The sequence below is a fragment of the Leiobunum rupestre genome, chromosome 7 (genome assembly GCF_980474605.1).
Source record: "Leiobunum rupestre chromosome 7, qqLeiRupe1.1.hap1, whole genome shotgun sequence".
Lineage (NCBI taxonomy): Eukaryota > Metazoa > Arthropoda > Arachnida > Opiliones > Sclerosomatidae > Leiobunum > Leiobunum rupestre.
Window position 1 is genome coordinate 39,029,825 of NC_143390.1, and position 25,030 is coordinate 39,054,854.

Sequence of the window (25,030 nt, forward strand, 5' to 3'; positions counted from 1 at the left end):
TGAGTTTAAACAAAATATCATAGTAAAATCATGATGGGTTTTAAACCAAATGGTAGTAAAATCATGGTGTGTTTTAAATGAAATATCATAGTAAAATCATGGTGGGTTTTAAATGAAATATCATAGTAAAATCAGGATGAGTTTAAACAAAATATCACAGTAACATCATGATGGGTTTTAAACAAAATAAGCATAGTAAAATCATGATGGGTTTTAAACAAAATAAGCATAGTAAAATCATGATGGGTTTTAAACAAAATAAGCATAGTAAAATCATGATGGGTTTTAAACAAAATAAGCATAGTAAAATCATGATGGGTTTTAAACAAAATAAGCATAGTAAAATCATGATGGTTTTAAACCAAATAGCAGTACAAGCATGATGGTTTTAAACCAAATAGCAGTACAAGCATGATGGTTTTAAACCAAATAGTAGTAGAAGCATGATGGGTTTTAAATGAAATATAGTAAAATTATGAGATGTTTTAAACAAATTTGTCATAGATAAAGCTTTATGAATTTCGTTAAATATAGTTTTCTAATCTAATAAGATGGTTCTTATTTGTTTGACTAAGATCAAAGTGTAGTATATTTTCGGCTCAGTTGGAACGGCAATATTAATTCCTAGTGCGTATAATAGACGCGACTACATCCTAGTAATATTGGAAAAGTTAAGCCTAATAAAGGTACGTCTACATTCCTATACGTTCTACAGCGTGGGCTTAACCTCTCCCATAATAATTCACGTTCTATCGAAATGTAGCCGTTCTACCTTCGCGTTTAATTGGACCCGGGCTTAATCTCTCTGTCTATTAAGCGATTCAAAATACGGGTGGAAAATTAGAATACGACATTTAGATTAATTAGAATCCTAAGTACAGCTATAGGTCTCGCGTACGGGTAAAATGTGTACGGATACATTGTTAAAACCACGCTTTGCCCGGACATACTAAACGCATTAATTAGACGCTTCATTTGGCCAATAAAAGTCTATCTTAATGAAGTTAATTCCATTAAATAGAGAAGAGACGAACGCGCTTGTGGCTCCATCTATATCCTAGCTCGTCCCATAAATAAGCCCCCCCCCCAGAATGCATTATTAATAACAACGCGGAATAATTACAGCAAATGAAACCCATTTACGCGATTAAAGGACATTAATTCTTTCTCGAGGAATTGCACAACAAATATTTGCCAGAAATTCGTAGAATTGTTAGATGAATCAAATCTGTACAGGATATTTCAATTTGCGCGACACTAGAAGCGTTGGAATATTACGACTGTCAGGGTGTATATAAAGTTAAAGGGGAACGGTCAAGCTTTAACCAGTTAGATAGAACTATAGCCCATTAAAAACTAAAATTTATGGCGAAAACCGCATCAAAAAATATTGAGTGGTTAATTTTTAATAAAATATAGAAATTTCGGGAAATCGAAAAGCGCGCGTCTGCCGCGACACCTGGTGAGAAGTCTTTGAGACGGAAAAACAACGTAAAAGCGCGCGCTTCTGAAGACGCAAAAAATTTGTTTTGCACGCGCGGCGCGTTCCAGTTATAAGAGACTTTAGCCTAAATCGCGTTTTTAAAAGTTAGGATAGTTCGCAAATCGCTCATACGGGGTTAGGGGCGCTGGCGGCAGCCCCAAGATGGCGGCGAAAATTCAAACCCAAACACTTGGCGTTATTTTTCGTTTCAACTTTTGGGCCAAAAGCTATTTTTTCAAGACAAAAAAAAAGGTACGTGTCATGCTTGTTTTCCACTGGTGCGCGCAACGACGCGTTTCTCAGCTTTGAAACGTTCAAACGTTTTTACGCGCGTAAAGAAAATAACATTATGACGCACGCTAGTGGAAAACAAGCTTCAGTATATTGAACGTCTTGTTAATCTTTTGATACGGAAATAAGGCCATATTTGGAAAAGCTTGGCCGTTCCCCTTTAAAACAAACTATTTCTCGAATATAATAATAATAATCAGCTAGGCTAATACCAAAAACCACCTTAGGCCTAAGTCATCAAGCTCCCTACACTAACTATTACCGTTAACCTAATGGATAATGCGACACTGAGCATAATTACCTCAATTTGGTGCTGAACAAACTACTATTTATACAAGTTTGATCTAGCACCTAGCGGTATAAAACTTATTTTTTCAACCCTGGAGATATTTGTAAATTAAATTATATTCTTAATTAAGCTAAAATTTACGGGCTATTTACGTATAAAATCAGAAGAATGAAATTAAAAATAACAACTTTATTTACGCAATACTTTTAAAAAATATAATTTTTTTAAATTTTTAATTGTTATTAAACCTATTCTAAATTCTACCTTCTTTTGTGTTTGATACAAACGCACTGATGCAGCAAATTGAGACACCCTGTAGAATAAGAGATAATGGTCCACTGATGATTCATGTAAGTCCGGGGAAAGGTTACAGTTCACACTATTTAATCGAATGACATCTATCGGAATATAGAGAGGGAAAATGGCTATTTCTTGCCTTTGGTGGCATTAGCTTTGCGGACTGGAATATACTTAAGTAAAAATATCACAGCAGATATCTGATTGTCAAATTTTATGTATGATTTCAAAGGATTTCTTTGAATTCCCAGTGATTTAAAAAATTTGAAAACCTTGAATTTTTAAGATTTTCATGGAAGATTAATTTTACCAAAGATTTCTTTTGATTAGAAATGGTTTTATGATTTCTAAAATAATCTGTTTTTTCAGATATGCCTTAAACATTTACCGATTTTTATAGATTTTCTAAGATTATTGTTGATTTGCCAAGATTATTGTTGATTTCCCAAGATTATTGTTGATTTCCCAAGATTATACTTGATTTCCCAAGATTATACTTGATTTGCCAAGGTTATCCTTGATTTTCCAAGATTATAGTTGATTTTCCAAGATTATACTTGATTTTCCAAGATTATACTTGATTTTCCAAGATTATGGTTGATTTTCCAAGATTATTGTTGATTTTCCAAGATTATTGTTGATTTTCCAAGATTATACTTGATTTTCCAAGATTATACTTGATTTTCCAAGATTATTGTTGATTTTCCAAGATTATTGTTGATTTTCCAAGATTATTGTTGATTTTCCAAGATTATACTTGATTTTCCAAGATTATACTTGATTTTCCAAGATTATACTTGATTTTCCAAGATTATACTTGATTTTCCAAGATTATACTTGATTTTCCAAGATTATACTTGATTTTCCAAGATTATTGTTGATTTTCCAAGATTATTGTTGATTTTCCAAGATTATTGTTGATTTTCCAAGATTATACTTGATTTTCCAAGATTATTGTTGATTTTCCAAGATTATTGTTGATTTTCCAAGATTATTGTTGATTTTCCAAGATTATTGTTGATTTTCCAAGATTATACTTGATTTTTCAAGATTATACTTGATTTTTCAAGATTATTGTTGATTTTTCAAGATTATACTTGATTTTCCAAGATTATACTTGATTTTCCAAGATTATACTTGATTTTCCAAGATTATACTTGATTTTCCAAGATTATACTTGATTTTCCAAGATTATACTTGATTTTCCAAGATTATACTTGATTTTCCAAGGTTATTGTTGATTTTCTAAGATATTTGATTTTCTAAGATATTTGATTTTCTAAGATTATATTTCGTTTTCCAAGTTTATTTTGGATTTTCCAAGATTATTGTTGATTTTCTAAGATATTTGATTTTCTAAGATTATATTTCGTTTTCAAAGTTTATTTTTGATTTTCCAAGTTTATTTTTGATTTTCCAAGATTATTTTTGATTTTCCAAGATTATTTTTGATTTTCCAAGATTATTTGGTGGCATTAGCTTTGCGGACTGGAATATACTTAAGTAAAAATATCACAGCAGATATCTGATTGTCAAATTTTATGTATGATTTCAAAGGATTTCTTTGAATTCCCAGTGATTTAAAAAATTTGAAAACCTTGAATTTTTAAGATTTTCATGGAAGATTAATTTTACCAAAGATTTCTTTTGATTAGAAATGGTTTTATGATTTCTAAAATAATCTGTTTTTTCAGATATGCCTTAAACATTTACCGATTTTTATAGATTTTCTAAGATTATTGTTGATTTGCCAAGATTATTGTTGATTTCCCAAGATTATTGTTGATTTCCCAAGATTATACTTGATTTCCCAAGATTATACTTGATTTGCCAAGGTTATACTTGATTTGCCAAGGTTATACTTGATTTGCCAAGGTTATCCTTGATTTTCCAAGATTATAGTTGATTTTCCAAGATTATACTTGATTTTCCAAGATTATACTTGATTTTCCAAGATTATTGTTGATTTTCCAAGATTATACTTGATTTTCCAAGATTATACTTGATTTTCCAAGATTATACTTGATTTTCCAAGATTATACTTGATTTTCCAAGATTATACTTGATTTTCCAAGATTATACTTGATTTTCCAAGATTATACTTGATTTTCCAAGATTATACTTGATTTTCCAAGATTATACTTGATTTTCCAAGATTATTGTTGATTTTCCAAGATTATTGTTGATTTTCCAAGATTATTGTTGATTTTCCAAGATTATTGTTGATTTTCCAAGATTATTGTTGATTTTCCAAGATTATTGTTGATTTTCCAAGATTATTGTTGATTTTCCAAGATTATTGTTGATTTTCCAAGATTATTGTTGATTTTCCAAGATTATACTTGATTTTTCAAGATTATACTTGATTTTTCAAGATTATTGTTGATTTTTCAAGATTATACTTGATTTTCCAAGATTATACTTGATTTTCCAAGATTATACTTGATTTTCCAAGATTATACTTGATTTTCCAAGATTATACTTGATTTTCCAAGATTATACTTGATTTTCCAAGATTATACTTGATTTTCCAAGATTATACTTGATTTTCCAAGATTATACTTGATTTTCCAAGGTTATTGTTGATTTTCTAAGATATTTGATTTTCTAAGATTATATTTCGTTTTCCAAGTTTATTTTGGATTTTCCAAGATTATTGTTGATTTTCTAAGGTAATTGTTGATTTTCTAAGATATTTGATTTTCTAAGATTATATTTCGTTTTCAAAGTTTATTTTTGATTTTCCAAGTTTATTTTTGATTTTCCAAGTTTATTTTTGATTTTCCAAGATTATTTTTGATTTTCCAAGATTATTTTTGATTTTCCAAGATTATTTTCGATTACTTTTTAAATTTCTGAAGATTAGAAAACTTTTTTGTGAATGTTATTGATTTTTAAGAAATCGATTTGCTTTTCTTCATGTACCGTAGGGGCTGGTCCCTCGATCGGATCTTGGTGGGCGGCCCCCCCGCGGCTGCCAGCGAAGAGAAATCTGGTAATTATAGCGAGCAATTCCCCAAATTCTCGATAAAGAGAACTCGGGTTTTATCCGCGATGGTTACATTTTACATCGAATAAAATTAGAATTCGCGAGTGGGCCGACGTTCTCTTTTTCGAATACAAACGAGATGAAACGGTCGCTAGAGCCCATTTCATTACGCAGTCGCCAGAGAAACAGAGCGATGGAAGATTTTTCGGCGGCAGCCTACGAACAAGATAGCTCTTTGCCAGCCAAAATACTTTTCCCCGCAATTTCTACGCACTTTGCAAATCGCGACCTACCCACGTAAGCACCATCCCCCCCAAAAACCCCGTCACACGCTAATTTTTCGTCGAAACAACCACGGTGAAGATACGATAGCGATGGTTTCACACTCTCATCGTTACTAAAAATCCTTGATAACGTTAATAGAAAATTAAATTATCAGAGCCATTCCTAAAGTATTTCTCCGATTCATTCAGGTGCAAGAGTAAACAATGTTTCAAGATAGTATCAGTAAAAACGAAGGTTTTATTTACAAGGAGACGACCCGAGGTGTTACACACCGATTTTGTTCAAACTCGGGGGATTGGTAGACCTTCATGTACCTTGAAAAATCATAAAGGGATATTATTCAATGGGCAACGGGTTTGCCATGGCAACGAAAAATGTTTTGACAATATAAAATAACATTGGATTTTGACCAATTTCCCTGTGAAAATATTTAAAAAAATTGATCCAAATGTGACCAATTTTGATTTTTTTGGTCAATTTTTATCAATTTTTTTATAATTTTGGTATTTTCATTTTTTTTTTCAATTTTGTAAAATGTTTCACAGGGTGGAACCCTTGGAATCGGTCAAATTCCCATGTTATTTTCAATGGGAAAATTTCCATTTGATGTCTACCAATCCCCCGAGTTTGAACAAAATCGGTGGGTTACACTTCGGGATGTCTCCTTGTTAGTGTAGTCATTCATTACTCATTAGTGTACTTTTCAAGATAATATCAATAAAACTAAGATGTTATCTGGTGTAGTTCTCCATGCCATTGATAACTTAACCAATATTTTGACGAAGAGGTTACTAAAATCATGATTTAAAGTAAATTGGTTGCATGTTGTTATATGTAATAAAATAAATTAAGTAAATCTTTAAATTTATTTGTGTCAGGGTTGCCTCTTTTCAAATCAATCGATTTTTTTTCGAGTTAAATCGGATTTTTGATTTTATTGAATTTATAATTTTTATACAATTAATGGCTCTTTCTTAATAACGGATATTGAAGTTTTATGAGTTAGCTAATCTTGAAACTATAAAGTAAATTTGGTCTTAACTAGAGGTCGGTGATGGTTAATTTTTATTCAATAGATAAAGCTCTCAAAATTATTCGTAAAACGTTTTGATCAAGTAATTTATATTTCTGTATTATCTGATTATTTTTTTTTATAAATTTTTAAAAATAATCGGAAAAACGACGTTTTTTTCGATAAAAAGCTCAAATTTTACGAATAATACATATTTTTTAATCATTTTCCGAAATATTAACCGGTAAATTTCTTTGTTTACATTTTTTCCCAAAAAAAATCAATTTAATCATGGATAATGATTAACCGTTACCGACCTCTAGTTTTAACCAACTTGTTAAAGTGGGATAACAAAATCATAGTTTCGCCTATTGGCCAGAAATCTCACTAAAAAATAAAATTTCTTATTGCAACCGAGAATTTAGTTCAGAAATGATCAGTACTAACTAAAAATATAATATTCAACCAAGTCGGTCATAACTTTAAAAAAAATAACTTTTTAAGGAAAAAATCGCCAAAAACAACTAAAATGGGAAAATGATTAACTTCTTTTTCTGCTATTCTAAAAATGTATAACGAACTATCGAGGGCATGCCATATGCTTTCGATTGACATATCACCGACCCTTCTATACCTAATTTTTGAAGAGTTTTGTGGAATATGGCATTGTCTACGTGGGCCCAGTACACACAAATCCCTTAGGAATGTGTAAAAACCAATGTTGATTCAAAATGTAGCTTAAGTATCTTGTTTTGATATCGAAGCTAGCGACATCTGTTGAAAAAAGAGCTACTTCACGTCGAGCCGACACTCGCTTTAAAATCGAAAAAATGTGTACGGGGTCATCCAACTATAACTATGGGGTCCCACGATACTCAATTAGTTACATTATCATTAAAATTAATTGGATTAAATTAATTACAACCTCCATTGAAAGCACTTCTCATTAAATCCTCCTCTCTAAGCACATTCGTCCAAATCGCATTAGTTTCACCTGAGAAGAACACGGAAATCAACTTAAAGGAAAAGCTAAGGAACTAGTCTCTTTTTCCCGAAGCCTCCATCTTTTACCAATGACTGAAGAGAGTGAAAAATCCAGAGAAAGGAGGGAAAAGTTTATTAAATATCTCCTCTCTAAAAAGAGAAAAAACTTCGAATCTGAATCATCGCGACTTTTTCTTTTTAAACAAACCGCGCTGTTGAAACAATTTCATAGTTCAACGCTTATCACGCTTTATGAATGGAGATGAGTCTTAGCAACCGCGGCTCTCTCTCTGTCGTCGCATCCTCTCCCATCTTTCTCTCTCGAGCTTCGCCCGTCCCCGAGCCGTTATTTTCACTTTGGCAAATGATACGCCTACGGACAAAAGCCCCTTAATTAATAAAGAATAAAAATAAGAGAGAGATATCCGCGAACTTGAAAAGAAGGAAGGAAAAAATATATATCGAGATAAAAGGGTAAGCCTTTCCGAATCATTTTTTCGGGTTTAATACGAACGGAATCGTCCCTATCTCGAGGAGACGATAAACCGCTTTTGATTTTTTTTTTCTATTCTTGGCCAGATTCGCTCCAAAGACGTTAAAAGCGTTTTGCTACCTATATTCCAAAACCAAGTATCTTGAAAAATTAAATTCTCGAAAAATTATTATCTCGAAAAATTAAAATCTCGAAAAATTAAAATCTCGAAAAATTAAAATCTCGAAAAATTAAAATCTCGAAAAATTAAAATCTCGAAAAATTAAAATCTCGAAAAATTAAAATCTCGAAAAATTAAAATCTCGAAAAATTAAAATCTCGAAAAATTAAAATCTCGAAAAATTAGAATCTCGAAAAATTAGAATCTCGAAAAATTAGAATCTCGAAAAATTTCAATCTCGAAAAATTTCAATCTCGAAAAATTTCAATCTCGAAAAATTTCAATCTCGAAAAATTTCAATCTCGAAAAATTTCAATCTCGAAAAATTTCAATCTCGAAAAATTTCAATCTCGAAAAATTAAAATCTCAAAAAATTAAAATCTCAAAAATTAAAATCTCGAGAAATTAGAATCTCGAAAAATTAACCATTATTTAAGGTTGTTGATTTTTTATTTTTTAATAAAATTTATTAATTTGATTGAAATCGGATTTTGGTTATTTTAGTTGCCACAGTTTTTTCACAATCAAATTCCCTGAATTTTCCAGGTTTTTCCCTGACTATCTCCGGAGATTTTCCCTGATTTATTTTGTGGAAATTTTTTGTATTTGTTTACCCTGAATTTCATTAAAGGTTTCCTATTTGCAACCGAAATTAAATTCCCTGACATTTCCCTAATTTTTAGACTAATTCTTAAAATTCCCTGACATTTCCCTAATTTTTAGACTATTTCTTAAACTTCCCTGACATTTCCCTGATTTTTAGATCCATATTCAAATTCCCAGACTTTTCCCGGAATTCAAGGTTTTTCAGGTACCCTGAAAAAATAATTGAGATTAATTATTTAAATATTATAATTAGGGTTGCTTATTTTTTTAAAAATTGATTAGATTTGATTTAAATCGGATTTTTCTATTTCACTTGATTCGTAGGTATTGAACTACCTTATTTCTAGAGCCACGTATCTCAAAAATTAAATTTGACGTAACCATTATTTAAATATTATAATTAAGGTATTTAATTTTTACTAAATCATAAAATGTAATAAATTGAAATTAAACATATTTTTTGCTGACAAATGGTTCAATAACACGTGAACTAAAATTTAAATTTATATTCATTTAATTACAATCAATGATTTAAAAAACCCTTTGATTTAAATCCCTAAATTAAATACATAAATAAAATATACGAATAGAATAAATTATTAATGCAAAAAAATATATTTGAATTAAATCACCGGTTTACAACAATTTGATTAAAGTAGGATAAAATCGACTTTAAAGGTGAATTGTCACCACCCTAAAATTGGTTAAAAACCATTTAAATGGATAGAGGACGTCCGAAAATGGTTACACAAAAAATTTCATGTTAATATTTCCAGTATTTGATTTGTTAATAGCAAACAAATTTCGTGTTCCCCGACTCGAGAATCTCAGTACCGCTTGGTTGAACCTACCTGCAGCGCCATCTCGTGAACGAAATATTATTTTCCCCGGTTTTATCGTTTTTCAGTCGGAACTGACGTCTGCTACGACATTCTCCTTAGCTTTTTAACAGAGTTATATTCGTAGATTGTAGTTCATCGTGTTTTAAAAATGCCTTACACGCCGCCCTTTCTCAAATTTTGGCCGCTTCATTCTTTTGGTGCTGCACGTAGGTTCAACCGTGATTTCTGAAATTTTTGGAGCCGTTTGATGTAGGTTGCGGAAAAAGTAGCATAACTTTTTAAATACTTTTCCAATAACAATAAAATTTCAGGGACATAATCATTAATATATTTTCTATCATTCTGTAACAAACCTCGTTAATATTTGGTTTTGGTGACAATTCCCCTTTAAGCAACTCTTTGAAACCGGTAATAAATGTGTAACTTTAAATGTACTCATAAAAATTTTAAATATTTTTATAATATAAATGAAGGTTGACTTTTTCTTGAAAAAATCACACACAAAAATAAGGAAAAATACGAGTAAGTCAATTTACATGGTTTTGGAACTAAGGTTATGTATTTCGATTTTCCGCCAAAAGTTGGCGGTGATGGATAAGTTCGAGTGCCGTTTATCGCGCCACCTAGGATTCTTTCCGTAACACTGGATTTGCGATATTCCCCAACGTTATTAAAAGTACTAGAAATCATTGATTATTTGACAAATTCAGAGTTTACTGATTTATATAAAGATTTATTTATTTTTTTTATAATAATCATTGATTTAAATCCTACAATGTTATTTCAATTGAGGAATAAAAAAATTAGGTTGTTAAACAATTAAAACAGAAAACATGTCTGACTAAACCAAAATAATAAATAGTATTTAAAATTAATTAATATTTAAGCAAAATATCCATCAATGAGACTTGAAAAGTCATTGTTTAAAAATCAATTTGAACCCTGGTTAAGGGATTTGATTTCAAACTATTATAAGTAGCTTTCAATCCATTTAAGGTACAGTTTACGGTTAGTTTGATCAAATCTCCTCCCCCCCCCCCCCATCACCCGTGGCCGTGGCCGTCATCTAGATGAAATTAGTCGTTAATTTCCTACTAGGTCATAATAGAAGCGTAACTTTTGGAGATAAATATACATTTAAGCATACATAGTTCGTTCCGAATCGGGTCCCCGAGGATGCACGGGCCCGGGCTCCGGGAAAATATTAATTTCATGCCCCCATAAAGCCCTGACTATGGGAGATAACAAGGCATTTTAAGGGTGAAGTATACATCGTTTGTCCCAAATTGGGCCCCGAGGCTGCACGGGCCCCGGCTCCAGGAAAATATTAATTTCGTACCCCATAAAGCCCTAACTATGGGAAATAACAAGACATTTTAAGGGTGAAGTATACATCGTTTGTCCCAAATCGGGCCCCGAGGCTGCACGGGCCCGGGCTACGGGAAAATATTAATTTCGTGCCCCCATAAAGCCCTAAATATGGGAGATAACAAGGCATTTTAAGGGTGAACTATACATCGTTTGTCCCAAATCGGGCCCCGAGGCTGCACGGGCCCGGGCTACGGGAAAATATTAATTTCGTGCCCCCATAAAGCCCTAAATATGGGAGATAACAAGGCATTTTAAGGGTGAACTATACATCGTTTGTCCCAAATCGGGCCCCAAGGCTGCACGGGCCCGGGCTCCAGGAAAATATTAATTTCGTGCCCCATAAAGCCCTAACTATGGGTGATAACAAGACATTTTAAGGGTGAAGTATACATCGTTTGTTCCGAATCTGGCCCCGAGGAATAAGTTGGATTTACTATAAAAGCGAAAACGAATTTTTTTTACATTTTAAATAAATCCCGATTTGCGTGAATAAAAAAATAAAATTTCGTAATCCAAGCGAGGATTGCGCGAGCCGATTTTTCCGTTGTAAAGACGGTGCTTTCTCAAGATCGTTCGGATCGATAACAATTTATAGAGACAGAACGCATTTGTGTCGATACAAACGGAATGAGGTTTAAAAAGCCATTAGTTAGACTGGTTGTTGAAATTCTCTTTGGAGCACTCCCAAACCTTCTTACACCCCGCGCCCAACTCCCCTTAGGAAAAAAATTACGTTTCGAAATGTGTTCGAGGGCTTCGAAACACGGCGAAACAGTTCAAAAGTCAATGACATTCGACTGAAAAAATAAAGCTAATTTTCTATTCATATCAAAGTGTCACACGGAGTTTGTAGCACTTTTTGAATTTGTGAAATAATTTTTCATCAACACCATTTATAGTAAAAAGTATACAAAACCTCCAATCAAAGCTAAGAAGTAAGAAATTAAAAAAATAGTTTTATTTATTTATCTCTACTTGTGACAATCTGTGACCCGGAATTTATAGAAATTTAACATTTTGTGAAATAATTTTTTTAAATATCGCAAAGTAAAACGCCAATAAAACTGAAAATTGAAAACTTTCTATTTATCTCAATGTCACAATGTGTGACAGTCTGTGACACGGTATTTATTGAAATTTTACAATTTGTGAAATAATTTTTTAAAAATTGCAAAGTAAAACGCTAATAAAACTGAAAATTGTAAACTTTCTATTAATTTTATCTCAATGTGTGACAGTCTGTAACCCGGAATTTATAGAAATTTTACAATTTGTGAAATAATTTTTAAATATCGTTAAATTAAACTCTAATAAAACTTCAAATCAAGGTTAAGAAATCAGCACTAAAAGTTTCTTAAAAAAAAAGAAAATTCTATTTATCTCAATGTGACACGGAATTTATAGAAATTTTTCAATTAGAGAAAATCTTTATTCAAATATCGTAGACTTTAGAGCCTAATGTTTCTTAGAAAAATGGATAATTTTCTATTTCTCTCAATATGCGACAGTGACACGGAATTTATAGACATTTTGCAAATTTGTGAAATACTTTTCCCCCCCAAAAAAACCGTAAAGTAAAACTGTAGCAAAACTTCGAATCGAGGCTAAGACATCAGCACTAAAAATTTCTTTATAAAACATTTAAATAGAAAACAGCTGTTTATAACGAAAATGTCGACACATAATTCGAATATGAATTCCCAAATGTTGTTTCAAACTACGAAAAAAAAGTGATGACCCAAAGCTCATTATTTCTAGTTCGTAACTTTAAAGTATTTAAACGAAATAGGCGATGTTAGTTTCCCTTCGGACCTACTGTCACGCGAGAAACCCGTAAACAGGACGGAAAATGCCAAAATTAATTAATTAATAAGTCGTAATCGCGCTGGGGAAATGTGTCACAAACGACGCGCTCGTATAAACAAGCCAAAGGAAGAGAGATACGGCTCCGAAAAACCTCTCACATTCATCGCGCTGTCAAATAAATGTTTCTTTTGAGTCTTTTTTAGAGACGGAAGCGACATCTCGCGCCCGAAAAATAAATAAAAATCCCCAAATCTCTCTCTCGCTCTCTTTTTACTTTCGCGCGCGCGCGCGTTCTCACCCCCCCTCACTCGTATCCCCCCCGGGTCGTTCATTTAACATCAAAAGGAAAAGGAAAGGTTCTGGGGGGGGGGTGATGGTGGTGGCGCGTGCAGAGGGGAGCGGGGGGGGGCAGGGTGTTGTTCGCGAGTGGCGGATTCGCATCTGTCCGTCGACGGCGCACGTGTTTCGCGGCGCGTGACGCCGTAATGAGCCTACAAAGTCGAGGATCAAAATATAGAAGCGTAAGCGAGAGTCCAGGGCCAACCCCCGAAAAACCTCCGGAATTCGCGGGAAACCGGGCAAAGTGCCAACAAAATCCACCATCCTCCGATCTACTCCGAAGCTGCAAACGGACCAGGCCCCTCATCGGCGGGCTTAACTAACGGAGCAGCCTTAACCCGTCCGTACGCTGTTAAGCCGAGCTGACACGTTGTCTTGACGAAGAGAGGAAGCGCTGTTAGCGGAAAAATGGTTAGAATCTGGAATACGCTGGCGAAATGCTTCTAAGACGAAGTCCGCTCCTCCCGAAGAAGCAGACTAAACAATCGTACAAAGAAAAGGAGAAAAACACTCTTAAGGGATAGAGATGGGGGGAGGGGGCAAGGTTGCGTCTCCCCCCCCCCCGCTGCCTAAATGCAAAGCGCTAACACGCATCGTGACTTCGCCGACAGAGAGAAGGCTCTTAAAGAAAGATTTCATTATCTTAATTATAGCTCTAATAAGAAATAAGGAAGATAACATCCCTCTTCTGCCGACACGAGAAATAAAAATAATATCCCCCTCAACGGAGCTGAATGCTACAAACTTCGCGATAAAAGTTGGTCACGTGGGGGAAACCTCTTAATTTAGAGAGTACGCGTTTTCAATACCACAGTAACGACATCTAACGGTCAAAATTGTAAAGCTCTTCGTGACGTTACATCCAGGAAATAGGCTATGACTTAAATCAATTTGATTTTAATTCCTTACTTTTAACAAATATTAGATTTAACTAAAACTGTTATTAGCCAAATGGAGCTACTGAAAATAATATATAGGTCAATAGAAAACAAATTTGAGCAAACTAATAGTTCTTTTTATAAAATAACATTGGCCATCTTGTTGAAATGTTGCCTCCCCGCTTCAGCTGTGGATCCCTTTTCTCTCCCACTAAAGAGTTTATGAACTCATTCTTAGGCTTTGGCTGAACTATTCCAGGGCAACATTTCAACAAGTTGGGCAAGCGTAAAGATATTTTATAAAATCAACTATTTGTTTGAGGGACAGCTCACTCTAATGATTAAATTATATTAAAATTTAATCTGTAGCTTTGGCTGTACAAAGATTAAAAATGATTCAATTTTTAATCATGATTATTAGGACACCCCGTAACAAAGTAATCTGGCCCTCGAATTTATTAAATAGTAATTAATAATTAAGATTTAATTTTAGATTACGTAACTGATAGAATAAAATTATCCAGCAATTAGATTTGAAAGACATTTTATAAAAATTAATAAATTTAAAAAAATTGAAATTAAATTTAAATAAGAAAAACAGATTGATTTGATTATTTAGAAAATTAAGATAATTTAGATTTTAATTAAAAAACGGAAAAAGCCAATTTCAATAAAAAGCTATTGATTTAATTTAATGAATGATTTGATTTCAATTAAAACAGCAATATAATCCAATTTGAATAAATAAAAATCGATTGCTTTAATTTTAATTTACGTAAAAAAACTTTTGGTTTGTATTAAAAGAATCGTATCAATCAACCCTGCTTATTATTTGGCTGGGACTGGTATAACTAGCTATAAAGGTGTAGGGAGGGATATGATTACGAAAGGTAAAGAAAAGTGGGCTTGTAGCCAGTTGGAATGAGATCTTTGCGAATTGTGACGGCTGAGAGAACTGAGGTGGAACCGACAGGCTCTTTTTGCGTAGAAACAAGCGAAGATAACATTTATCATTCCATTACTGAAAACACCACTGTGAAAACAGCCAACTCTTCAATAACACTACAGAGATTAAGTCCGTACGGTAACTCGCGTAAGACCGGATTCCATTTAGTAATCAGCATTATTTAATAAAAATTAAAAAAATCAACTCTCATAGAAAAATGCTTATTTTGGTCAAACCCCTGGAAGGTAACGTCTCCCTATACACTGGTGTTCCGCGTGTGGAACACTTCTACAGGCGCAAAATAGACCAACAACAAACCAATTTTTTAAAAACCAAATTGGGGGAATTAAATCAGGGAATTTACAGTAAGTCAAACATGCCAGAGAGGGCGCTCTGTACCGTACCGAGAGGCCTATAGTGGATATTTTAAAAATAGACCTAAAATATTGGTTGGCTTCCAAACGGGGGCAATGGAAAAAAAAACGCCCAAAATAAGAAGGTGTTGTCTCAAGTTCAGCCAACACTGCCAAAAATTACATCTTTCTTCCGAAGTTTCGTCGCGCATAGCGAAGCCCATTATAATACTCCCGAAATATTTTAAATACCACGCGTGAATCACCCTTAGAAACTTGGCGTACCATCGAAGTCTTCTTTTATACATTGTGTGACACCCGCCAATAATTTACCATACCGGTAGATTTTTAATTCCGAGTTCAAGAGGGAGGAGGAAGAATACGGGGGCCAAAGCCGGGTTTAACCCCGAAGGGGGGGGGGAGGCCTTCCGGAAACACGTCAAACGAAACACGCTCGCGCTCGTCAACAAGAAAGAAATAAATTTCAAAATACGCAAATGTTCAAACAGCGCTAAAAAAAAGGCGATTCAGCGAAAATCTACTTACGTTCTATACTGGGAATCGGATATCACTCGACAGTAGCGGTTGAAAGCGTAAAGACGGTATAGTCAGCGTGACGTGATACGGCGCGGAGTGGCGGTTACGATTTGGGGGAAAGGGCGCTAAATTTAGATGATGAAAGATAGCGCGGGGGAAAAATCCTCATTACGGCAGCTGCACATTTAAGGGAGAAAATAAACAACTTTTTAATGACGAGCTAGCTTCTCTTTCCTTTGATTGAAAGCGTTCGGGTGGCGAACGGGAAACGCGTCAAAAGATACAATATACAAATCTCACCCGGAGGAGGCTGGAATGAGATATTATTTCATTCGGGTTACGTTGGATTTAAAAATGAGAAAAAAAAAAGGCGAATAAGTAGAATAGTCCATAACGAAAAAGGATAAAAAAGCTAAACCCGAAACCTAGGAGCAACAAACACAGCAGCCCACAAAAGGGTAACGCAACCCGTCAAAAGTCGTCTATTTTTTTGGGTACATTTTTCATTGGTTAGACGCGTTAGCGCTTGCTGCCGTCGTTAGGGCAAAATTCGGAAATTGTCTCCTCCCCGCCCGTTAAACGTTCAGCGTAAATGCTCGTCCAATGAAATTTGTACACAATACTGCGTTAGCGTGTTTAAAGGCTATCTGCGTTCCAAGTAAGGACCTTTTAATTCTATGTGTACGGTCATTAAATCAATTATTTATACGTATTTGGAAACAGCGACCACTGACTATTAAGGGGCTATAAATTGGCAAAGAAAATTAGCAAGGCGGACAGGTACAACATTAGGACCAACAATTACTCATCAGGTAAATTTCCTTCTCCTTTTACCGAGGAAGAGATAGCCATTAGAGGCTCGAATACATAAAGGCGCGTTTGGCGTCTGGAGAAAAGCAAAGTAGCGAACACGTTAGCGCGTCATAAGTTATTCAGCGACTTCTCGGGTTTTAAGGCTTACTCGAGGAATAATTCAGTAGGCCTAAAAACGTCATAAAGGCGAAGAGGACCCGCCACGAGGAGATGGATAAATAAGTTCGCCGCCAGGGACTTATTTTCTACCCGGAATGGCGATCGGGCGCGCTCATGAATCCGCCGCTGAAGAGGCCTCATTCACTATGAAAGGCTCCCGATAAGCCTCGTCGGCAACCAGCTTCGTTTAACTAAAATTGACGGACGGACACGGACATCGCATTAGCCCCTTGTAAATGATGACGCTTCGCCCTCAATACCATCTAGGAGCAACAGACGCAAGGAGAACGCAGCTAGCCTTTAAACACGCTAAAGCAGTGTTGTGTACAAATTTCATTGGACGAGCCTTTACGCTGCACGTTTTACGGAAAGGGAGAAGACAATTTCCGAATTTTCCCCTTCCGACGGCAGCAGGCGTTAAAGCGTCCAACCTATGAAAACTGTACACACGGGTTGCGTTCTCCTTGTGTGGGGTGCTGTGTTTGTTGTATGACATCTTTTTACTTCGATTTACGCGTGAGTACTGGGAATATATAGGAAAATCACGGCTAATTTTAGTTCAATGTGGACAAACTTGGCGTCGCGTAGTTTCATAGAGAAGCTGGAGCGTTCACGTTCAATTTTGACCTTTATTTTTTTAATTTATTCTTTAAAAGTTTAAGTAATCGTAATTAACGAATGTGTTAAGTAAAAATAACCAGTAAGTCGCATATGGCTGATGTATTTTTTATCAAAAGCACTGGAATCCATTTCATTTCTAAACTTAAAAAAATTTAATAAACTAAGCCTAACGTAACTTTATTGCGCGTAAGCCCCGACTAAGATTATCGTAGTGATAGTTGAACAGAATTTTTGAGGCGCTTCAAAGCGGCTAATATACCTCAGTAAGCCTTCCGATTTAGGCCACGCCTACCGTGTCAAAATATCTGGAACAGTGAGTCACCTTAGATATCTGGTCCATGCTACCACCTATTTCAAATTCCTCCAAAACGGTATGGTGGCGCTACGTACGCATGTCACGGGGGGGGGGATAAAATTTCCATTTTAATTTTCAAAAGTAGTTTGGGTTTAACGGTGTTAGTTTTAATTTTGGTAAACTAATATTTTTAAGTACATAAGAGCTTATGTGGTTGGTTCTGAAAGGAAGGGTCAGTTCTTGACCTTCAAAAATGGCCGACGATTCCAGCGATGACTGACTAAAGCGTACTTAAACTAAACGACGTCAGGATCGACCCGTAAAGCGAGCAAACGAGCTCGAAAGCAGCGATGCCAGCAAGTACATTATCTTTATCGTAAAATTCCTCGCCATCCAATTGCTATTAAACGCACGGTTTCCATCGAAAGATACCCATGTGGGAAATGGAGATTGCCTTGATTAGGCACATCGATGGCCAAGAAGACGTCTTCTATAAATCAAAGACACCTTCGAGAGAGCGTTCCGTCGCACAGGGGCGTAGGAACCAGGGGGGGGGCAAGGGGGGCAATGCCCCTCCCTAGAATTTTGCTGGGAGGGGCAACTAATGTTATTGCTCCCTCCAACTTTTTGGTCAGTAGAAATCTTCACAAGTCTCAAATTCTCATTTTAAAAGCATAAAAAGCTTATAGAACCTCAACTGTGTTTAAATTTCAGTCTTTTCCCGCCCATTTACATAGTAGTAAAAGGTACACATGCATTCGGAGAAGCTACACTCGATTAAAAATTCAAAACCATTCTCCAGACCCCTTTTGGTTTCTCTTTGCCCCCTCCAACTTCTAGAACGTTCCTACGCCCCTGCGTCGCAGAAACGGTATCTTCCCATTGCGCCGAATCCCATTCGACCGAATTCCGCCAATGTTTTTGATGAAATTAGCTAAAAGGCGGGTTTTGTATTTTTCTAATCGACCGACGCAATATTCACAATTGAGCGACCGCAAAAAAAAATAGTTTTTCTTTATCCTCTTTTAGTTTTGGTCTGCTTTGACCACTTTAAAAATTGCCTGGTGAGGTGAGGTGAGGTAACACTGCATGCTGTTCTGACAGATGCTGAAACGGATAAAACCGAATCCTAAACCCGGAGAAGTGCTGGTTTTTCGGTCGAATGGGACAATTCCATTAGACCGAATCCTAAATCCGCCAAAGTGCGGCTTTTTCGGTCAAATGGGATTGTGTTCGGTCGAATGGGATTCGGCGCAATGGGACAGATTCGCAGCAACGACCAAAAAGGCTAATCGTTTGCGGAATATGATAAAAGTTTGCAAAACGTTTTTCAGTAAGAGACCAAAGAAGCCACCCACCGAAGCGATAGGTATGTTCAGTTAAGCGAGCGCGTTTAGTTTCAAAACGGACAAGAGGTCCTTATAAAATACTTTCTAGCGAATAATCTGACGACAACGTAGGCGACAGTGACGAATCCGAAGCTTATTGACGACATGAAAAATTTTATTTTCAACTAAGAAGACATCCCTAGGTGGTTCTCCCCGATTTCTTTTTCAAACTCAGGGGTTAAGTAGACCTTCATCATGGACATGGTATTACAGGGACGAGGTAGTGGTGAATATTTGGTAGTTCTAGATTGGTTTGATATTCTGCACATCTACGTCGCGCACCGGGAGTCATTTGTAATTAAACCGCTTAGATTAGTTTAGATAAATAATTTAGCAATAATGGAATTTAATAAAAATAAAACCAACATAGCTAAAGAACGGCTTTATTAGGTATCTCTTGTAGAACTAAAAAGTTAGTGACCAAAATTCATCTTGTAGAAATAAAAAAATAGTGACCAAAATTCGTCTTGTAGAAATAAAAAGTTCAAAATTCGTTCTCATGTGCATATGGAACATCCATATTGCAGGTAAATTTTTGTATTTTTTATTCAAATGGTATACCTAGCCAAAACTTATTTTCACTTTTAAACTTTTAGGCCTGCTACAATAATTAAACAAGATGATTCTGCGTAATATTTGATGCCTTGGCCTGAAGAATTGATATTATTTAATCCGGTCAATGAGAAAGAAATAGTTTTAGAGGTTGTAGATGCACAATGTGATATAAATTTAGCACAGGATACTATTATTGTATATCAGAGTAGCTATGATGAAGTAGAATTACAAATTCCTTGGCGAAATTTAACTGAGGTTAAAGAAAATTTTCAAGTCCAATATACAAATATGTTTATCTGTTGAAGAATTGGACGATGTAGACTAATCTTCGAAGACCAGAAAGAGCTTCAATGCTATAATGGTAATAGCAAAGTTTTCAAAGAAACTAAATAATAATCACAGAATTTGTGACGTTTTACAAATTCTTTAAATAAGCTAATCTTTCCCTGATTTTTTAGGCCAATTTTTAAACTCCCTGACCTTCCTATGATAAATATCTAGCTACTAGGTCATGCCTCTTCGTTGTTTGAATGATTACCAGGTTACATATATGGCGATAAATACTAGTGAAATATCGTTTTTGATATCAAATGTCATATAAAATAACTTTAGAAAAGAGCCAGTGTTTTAATTAGTCAGACTCAACGATTTGTCATTATTTGGCCAAAGTAAGCGTCACTATAAAAGTATTAAATAGACCATTCAATAAAATACTACTTTACTTTTGTGTATAGAGAGGCAGAAGGTTTGGCCCGATTTTTCATGAACCAGGGAGGCTCAAAAATCGATTATCTGGCAAACCTGCCAACCTAGTTGTCTGGGTAAATAGTTGATTTTTTTATCAAAATCCTACTCATTTAACGGTTATAGTTTGATACAAACCATTATAAATAAATAACTATATCTCAATGATTTTGTAAATATTACAGTTATGGACTTACTATATTTTGAAATATACTATCTTCACGTAGGCTACCTTAACTATATTTTGAAAATTGACTTGATGGGTAACGCCTCAGAAAATACCAATCAAATAGGAATGGGCAGAAGTAGAATTTTTAAAATCAAAGAATAAATAAGTTTGCCAGTCCTACTGAAGTAGCGCTATGTTGTCTTTGTAAAAGTGTTTGGCCGGTCTGGCTAGGAATTTATAGTAAGGTCTATATCAATAGGCTTTGGCATCAGGCAAAATTTAGCTAGCGAAGGAGATTATCGCCGTCGTTATCTTGAAGTTACACGCTGCATAGACCAACAAAAGATTATCCAGCACGGCTACCCAATATATTCCTCCGTAAGATAACCGAATAATTCAAAATAAAGGTTGAAAAATCGGGGGATTAGCGAAATGTGCGCCATTTTCGGTGTGGAGAAACAGCGCTGCCAGGGAAAAAAAACATGCCGCCAAAAAAAGGTAGACGCGTTTTAGAGAGGATATTTGACCTGGATAATCTTTTATTTGTCTATGCATACAGCACCAAGTTGGTTCGAGGCGTAGTTTGAAGTGCGTCATCAGGTCGCTAATGGTTTGGTGTCAACGAGGTTTATAGGGCCTTAAAGCAGTGTCTTATTCACCCATGGTCGGGAGCTTTGTTAGGCCTCTCAATCGCTCCCTTTCTCTTGTTATGCATTGGCCCCTGCTCAACACCCCCTCCTCCTTGTGACTCATGGGCCCCTGCTCTTGGTGCGCCCCTAGGCTTCGAGCTTTTTGGGGCCCCTCAACCTCCCCCTTTCCCTTGTGACGCATGGGCCCCTAGGCTTCGAGCTTCTTTGGGCCCCTCAACCTCCCCCTTTCCCTTGTGACGCATGGGCCCCTAGGCTTCGAGCTTCTTTGGGCCCCTCAACCTCCCCCTTTCCCTTGTGACGCATGGGCCCCTAGGCTTCGAGCTTCTTTGGGCCCCTCAACCTCCCCCTTTCCCTTGTGACGCATGGGCCCCTAGGCTTCGAGCTTCTTTGGGCCCCTCAACCTCCCCCTTTCCCTTGTGACGCATGGGCCCCTAGGCTTCGAGCTTCTTTGGGCCCCTCAACCTCCCCCTTTCCCTTGTGACGCATGGGCCCCTAGGCTTCGAGCTTCTTTGGGCCCCTCAACCTCCCCCTTTCCCTTGTGACGCATGGCCCCCTAGGCTTCAGCCTAATGGTTAATAGGCACTGACTTTAATGGAAAACCCTGTGAATGATTAGTAACGTTTTCTGTCACAAGATGGGGTAACGATTGCTTCAGTGCTACTTAAAACGCCTATTCCAAATAATTTTTATATAATAATTCAGGATCTAAATGGAATGTGATCTGTTCCGATTTTATATTACAAGCTATTTAATAAAATAAAACAAATCCCATAAACAAACAAGATGTCACGGACATTTAAGTACACACAATCCCCCCGAAGTATTAACTATATATCAAATATTAAATTTAAATTTGAACAAATTTCCAATCATCTTGTACATTAACTTAATAAACCCAAGAAGAATTAAAAAAAATAATTTTTCGAGTTACCTGTCTTTGGAAATAAAGTAGCGAAACGTGAACACGTCAATTTAAATTTATTTTTAGGCAAACCGAATTTTTCGAGTTACCTGTCTTTGGAAATAAAGTAGCGAAACGTGAACACGTCAATTTAAATTTATTTTTAGGCAAACCGAATTTTTCGAGTTACCTGGTTTTGGAAATAAGGTAGCGAAACGTGAACACGTCAATTTAAATTTATTTTTAGGCAAACCGAATTTTTCAAGTTACCTGGTTTTGGAAATAAGGTAGCGAAACGTGAACACATCAATTTAAATTTATTTTTAGGCAAACCGAATTTTTCGAGTTACCTGGTTTTGGAAATAAGGTAGCGAAACGTGAACACGTCAATTTAAAATTATTTTTAGGCAAACCGAATTTTTCAAGTTACCTGGTTTTGGAAATAAGGTAGCGAAACGTGAACACGTCAATTTAAATTTATTTTTAGGCGAACGAGTTAGATGGCGTCTGTATCAATTCTAATATTAGATGCTCGTTGTTTATTTGTAATATTTCTAAAGTTTGGTTATTCGAAATAACGTTTGGCGAATTGGAAGGATCGACTGCTTTGCTGTGACAAACGTTGGATTTCGTTTACGACGATAACTTGAACCTAACTTGGGGGATGTGGCAGAATTGACATTTACTGGTTGATTTATATACCACCGTACCGTAAGTAAATACATCCCGGGGGTATATAATTACAGAATTGACAGATGCTTCTCTCCGAGGCGCCGCGACAAAGAGAATTTCCTTTGTCTACAGTTGGATGACGTCTTCCAGTAGCTGATATCCAAGGCTCTCAAAGCGAGGCGAGAGCGAGAGTCGGAGAATCGTACTGCATATTTCACAATTCTCATCAAGGCGGTTCGGTTCGCCTGGCGTTGTGCTCCAACCACCAAGATACGCGACCCCAGAGCAGACGTTGACAAACATTTTTTTAATTATTATCTTAATTATCTTCCGAGATTCTTAACGAAAACCCCATAGCAGGGCCCCCACTCAAATCTTAAATTTTTTATAGGAAAAATAGGATTATATTTCTAAAAATATAGGACTTTATAGAACTATTTTTACAAAATTATACGATTTTATAGGACTATATATGCTATTTAATTTACTAACTTTATGCATTTAAAAACAAAATCTATATTTAGAGAAATAAATCTTTGATTTTCACTTAAAAAAAATAGAAACTATTTAACCATGTTAACAATAACAAAAGTATAGACTAGAATGACTTGGTATAGGAATTTGTCCTATAGCTAAATCTAGCAATTTAACGGAGTGGCGGGATTTGAAATGGGCAAAATATCAAAATTATAGGATTTTATAGGACTTTTGGGGGATTTTGTTAAAAATATAGGATGTTATAGGACTTTTGGGGGATTTCGTTAAAAATATAGGATGTTATAGGACATTTTTGAAACTATAGGATTTTATAGGAATTATAGGACCTCTGGGGGCCCTGCCATAGGTTAACGGTAATAGTGTGTGTAGGGAGCTGTTGGCTCGCGTGGCATGAAGGGCTTGCCACCACCCTCCTACTCATTGTAGCCCTGTTTAAAGGCATTAAAAGTCGTTCGATGACTTGGGCCTAAGATGGTGGCTTGGGTATTAGCCTAGCGCGTACTAGTCTTGCTGAACGAAGCGCAACAGAGAAAAATCGAGAAGGCGATTCAATCTTCGTCGCTAACATTCCATTTAGCAGCCCCAAAATGCCCTACAAGATTGTCTTTGCCGTCGACGGTTGGGTGCAGTGTAAGTGTTACGATATTCTAACTAATCTGGGGTTTCTAACTGGCAACGGTGATCACACCCGAGGGTCAACCACGGAATGGTCATCCGCGACAACCATATCTACGTCGTTGAAGGCTTCGTCCGAAATATATCCAGATGTCAGCAGCAGTGGCGTAACTAAGGTATCTGGGGCCCGCGAAACTCGTTTGAGGCCCCTTCTTTTCATGAAGGGTCCCAGGGGCGCCCGGATAAAGTTTTCAAAGGAGGTCAATCTTCATACCTTGTCCAATGGGGAACGAACTTCATACCTTTATTAGTGCATTTATAGTTCATAGTAGCGTCCATGAGGTCGAGGGCCATTTTTTCAGGAATAACTTGCGGGCCCGCCCGCGAGGCAGGCCCTGCGCGGCTGTAATTTACGTCAATGTCGTACGAATGAGAGGCTACGATAGCCGCGAACGCCTGGACTCTCGCGACAGGTTCGACCCAACAACCAACCAATGGAGCTAGATCACCAAGATGCACAGAGTTCAAAGCCACTGTCCTCAATAGAGATTTCACGACTCCACTAATCCTAGACCCCTACAAATATTGCTTCTCTCCGTCCGTTTCTTGCAGACAAAGTGTAACCAGTGGACTAGTGACTTAAACAGTCGGCGAAGTGGTCAAGGCAGGATTTGTTGGTTGATATTCACAAAACAACAGGAGATAATTCTAAATAAGTCCATCCCGAGAAGTCACTTTGCAACCGCTGTTCTCTGGGAGACTTTCGGGGTAAACAAGAGAAGAGTAACAGACAGCGATTGTTCGGACATTTAAGGTTTATTTTCTAAGGTAACACGACCGTCCCCTTGCTGGAGACTTACAGTGTTGAAGACAATGATCAAAGGGCTAGTGCTTTCCACTGAACAATATTCTTATTAATAAACAATCAGAATTTATCAGACTTATTAGTTTTACTGATATCGGCAGATTTCCGAGTATGGCCAGAGTTC

At 36.0% G+C, this 25,030-nt stretch overlaps 1 protein-coding gene across 2 annotated transcripts in view; it reads right to left on the reverse strand.

Annotated features, from left to right (window-relative positions):
- Positions 1–25,030, reverse strand: part of LOC149936248 (transmembrane 9 superfamily member 1-like) — a 69,356-nt gene that overhangs the window by 19,280 nt on the left and 25,046 nt on the right. Inside the window, exon 14 of one of the 2 annotated variants that reach the window (XM_090181260.1) lies at positions 7,779–8,003. The exons of the other annotated variant lie outside the window; for it this stretch is intronic. Coding sequence (XP_090037386.1) covers positions 7,874–8,003 — 130 coding nt within the window. The 3' untranslated portion in view covers positions 7,779–7,873. Of the gene's footprint in view, positions 1–7,778; positions 8,004–25,030 lie in introns of those variants that run through there. 2 annotated transcript variants of the gene reach the window in all.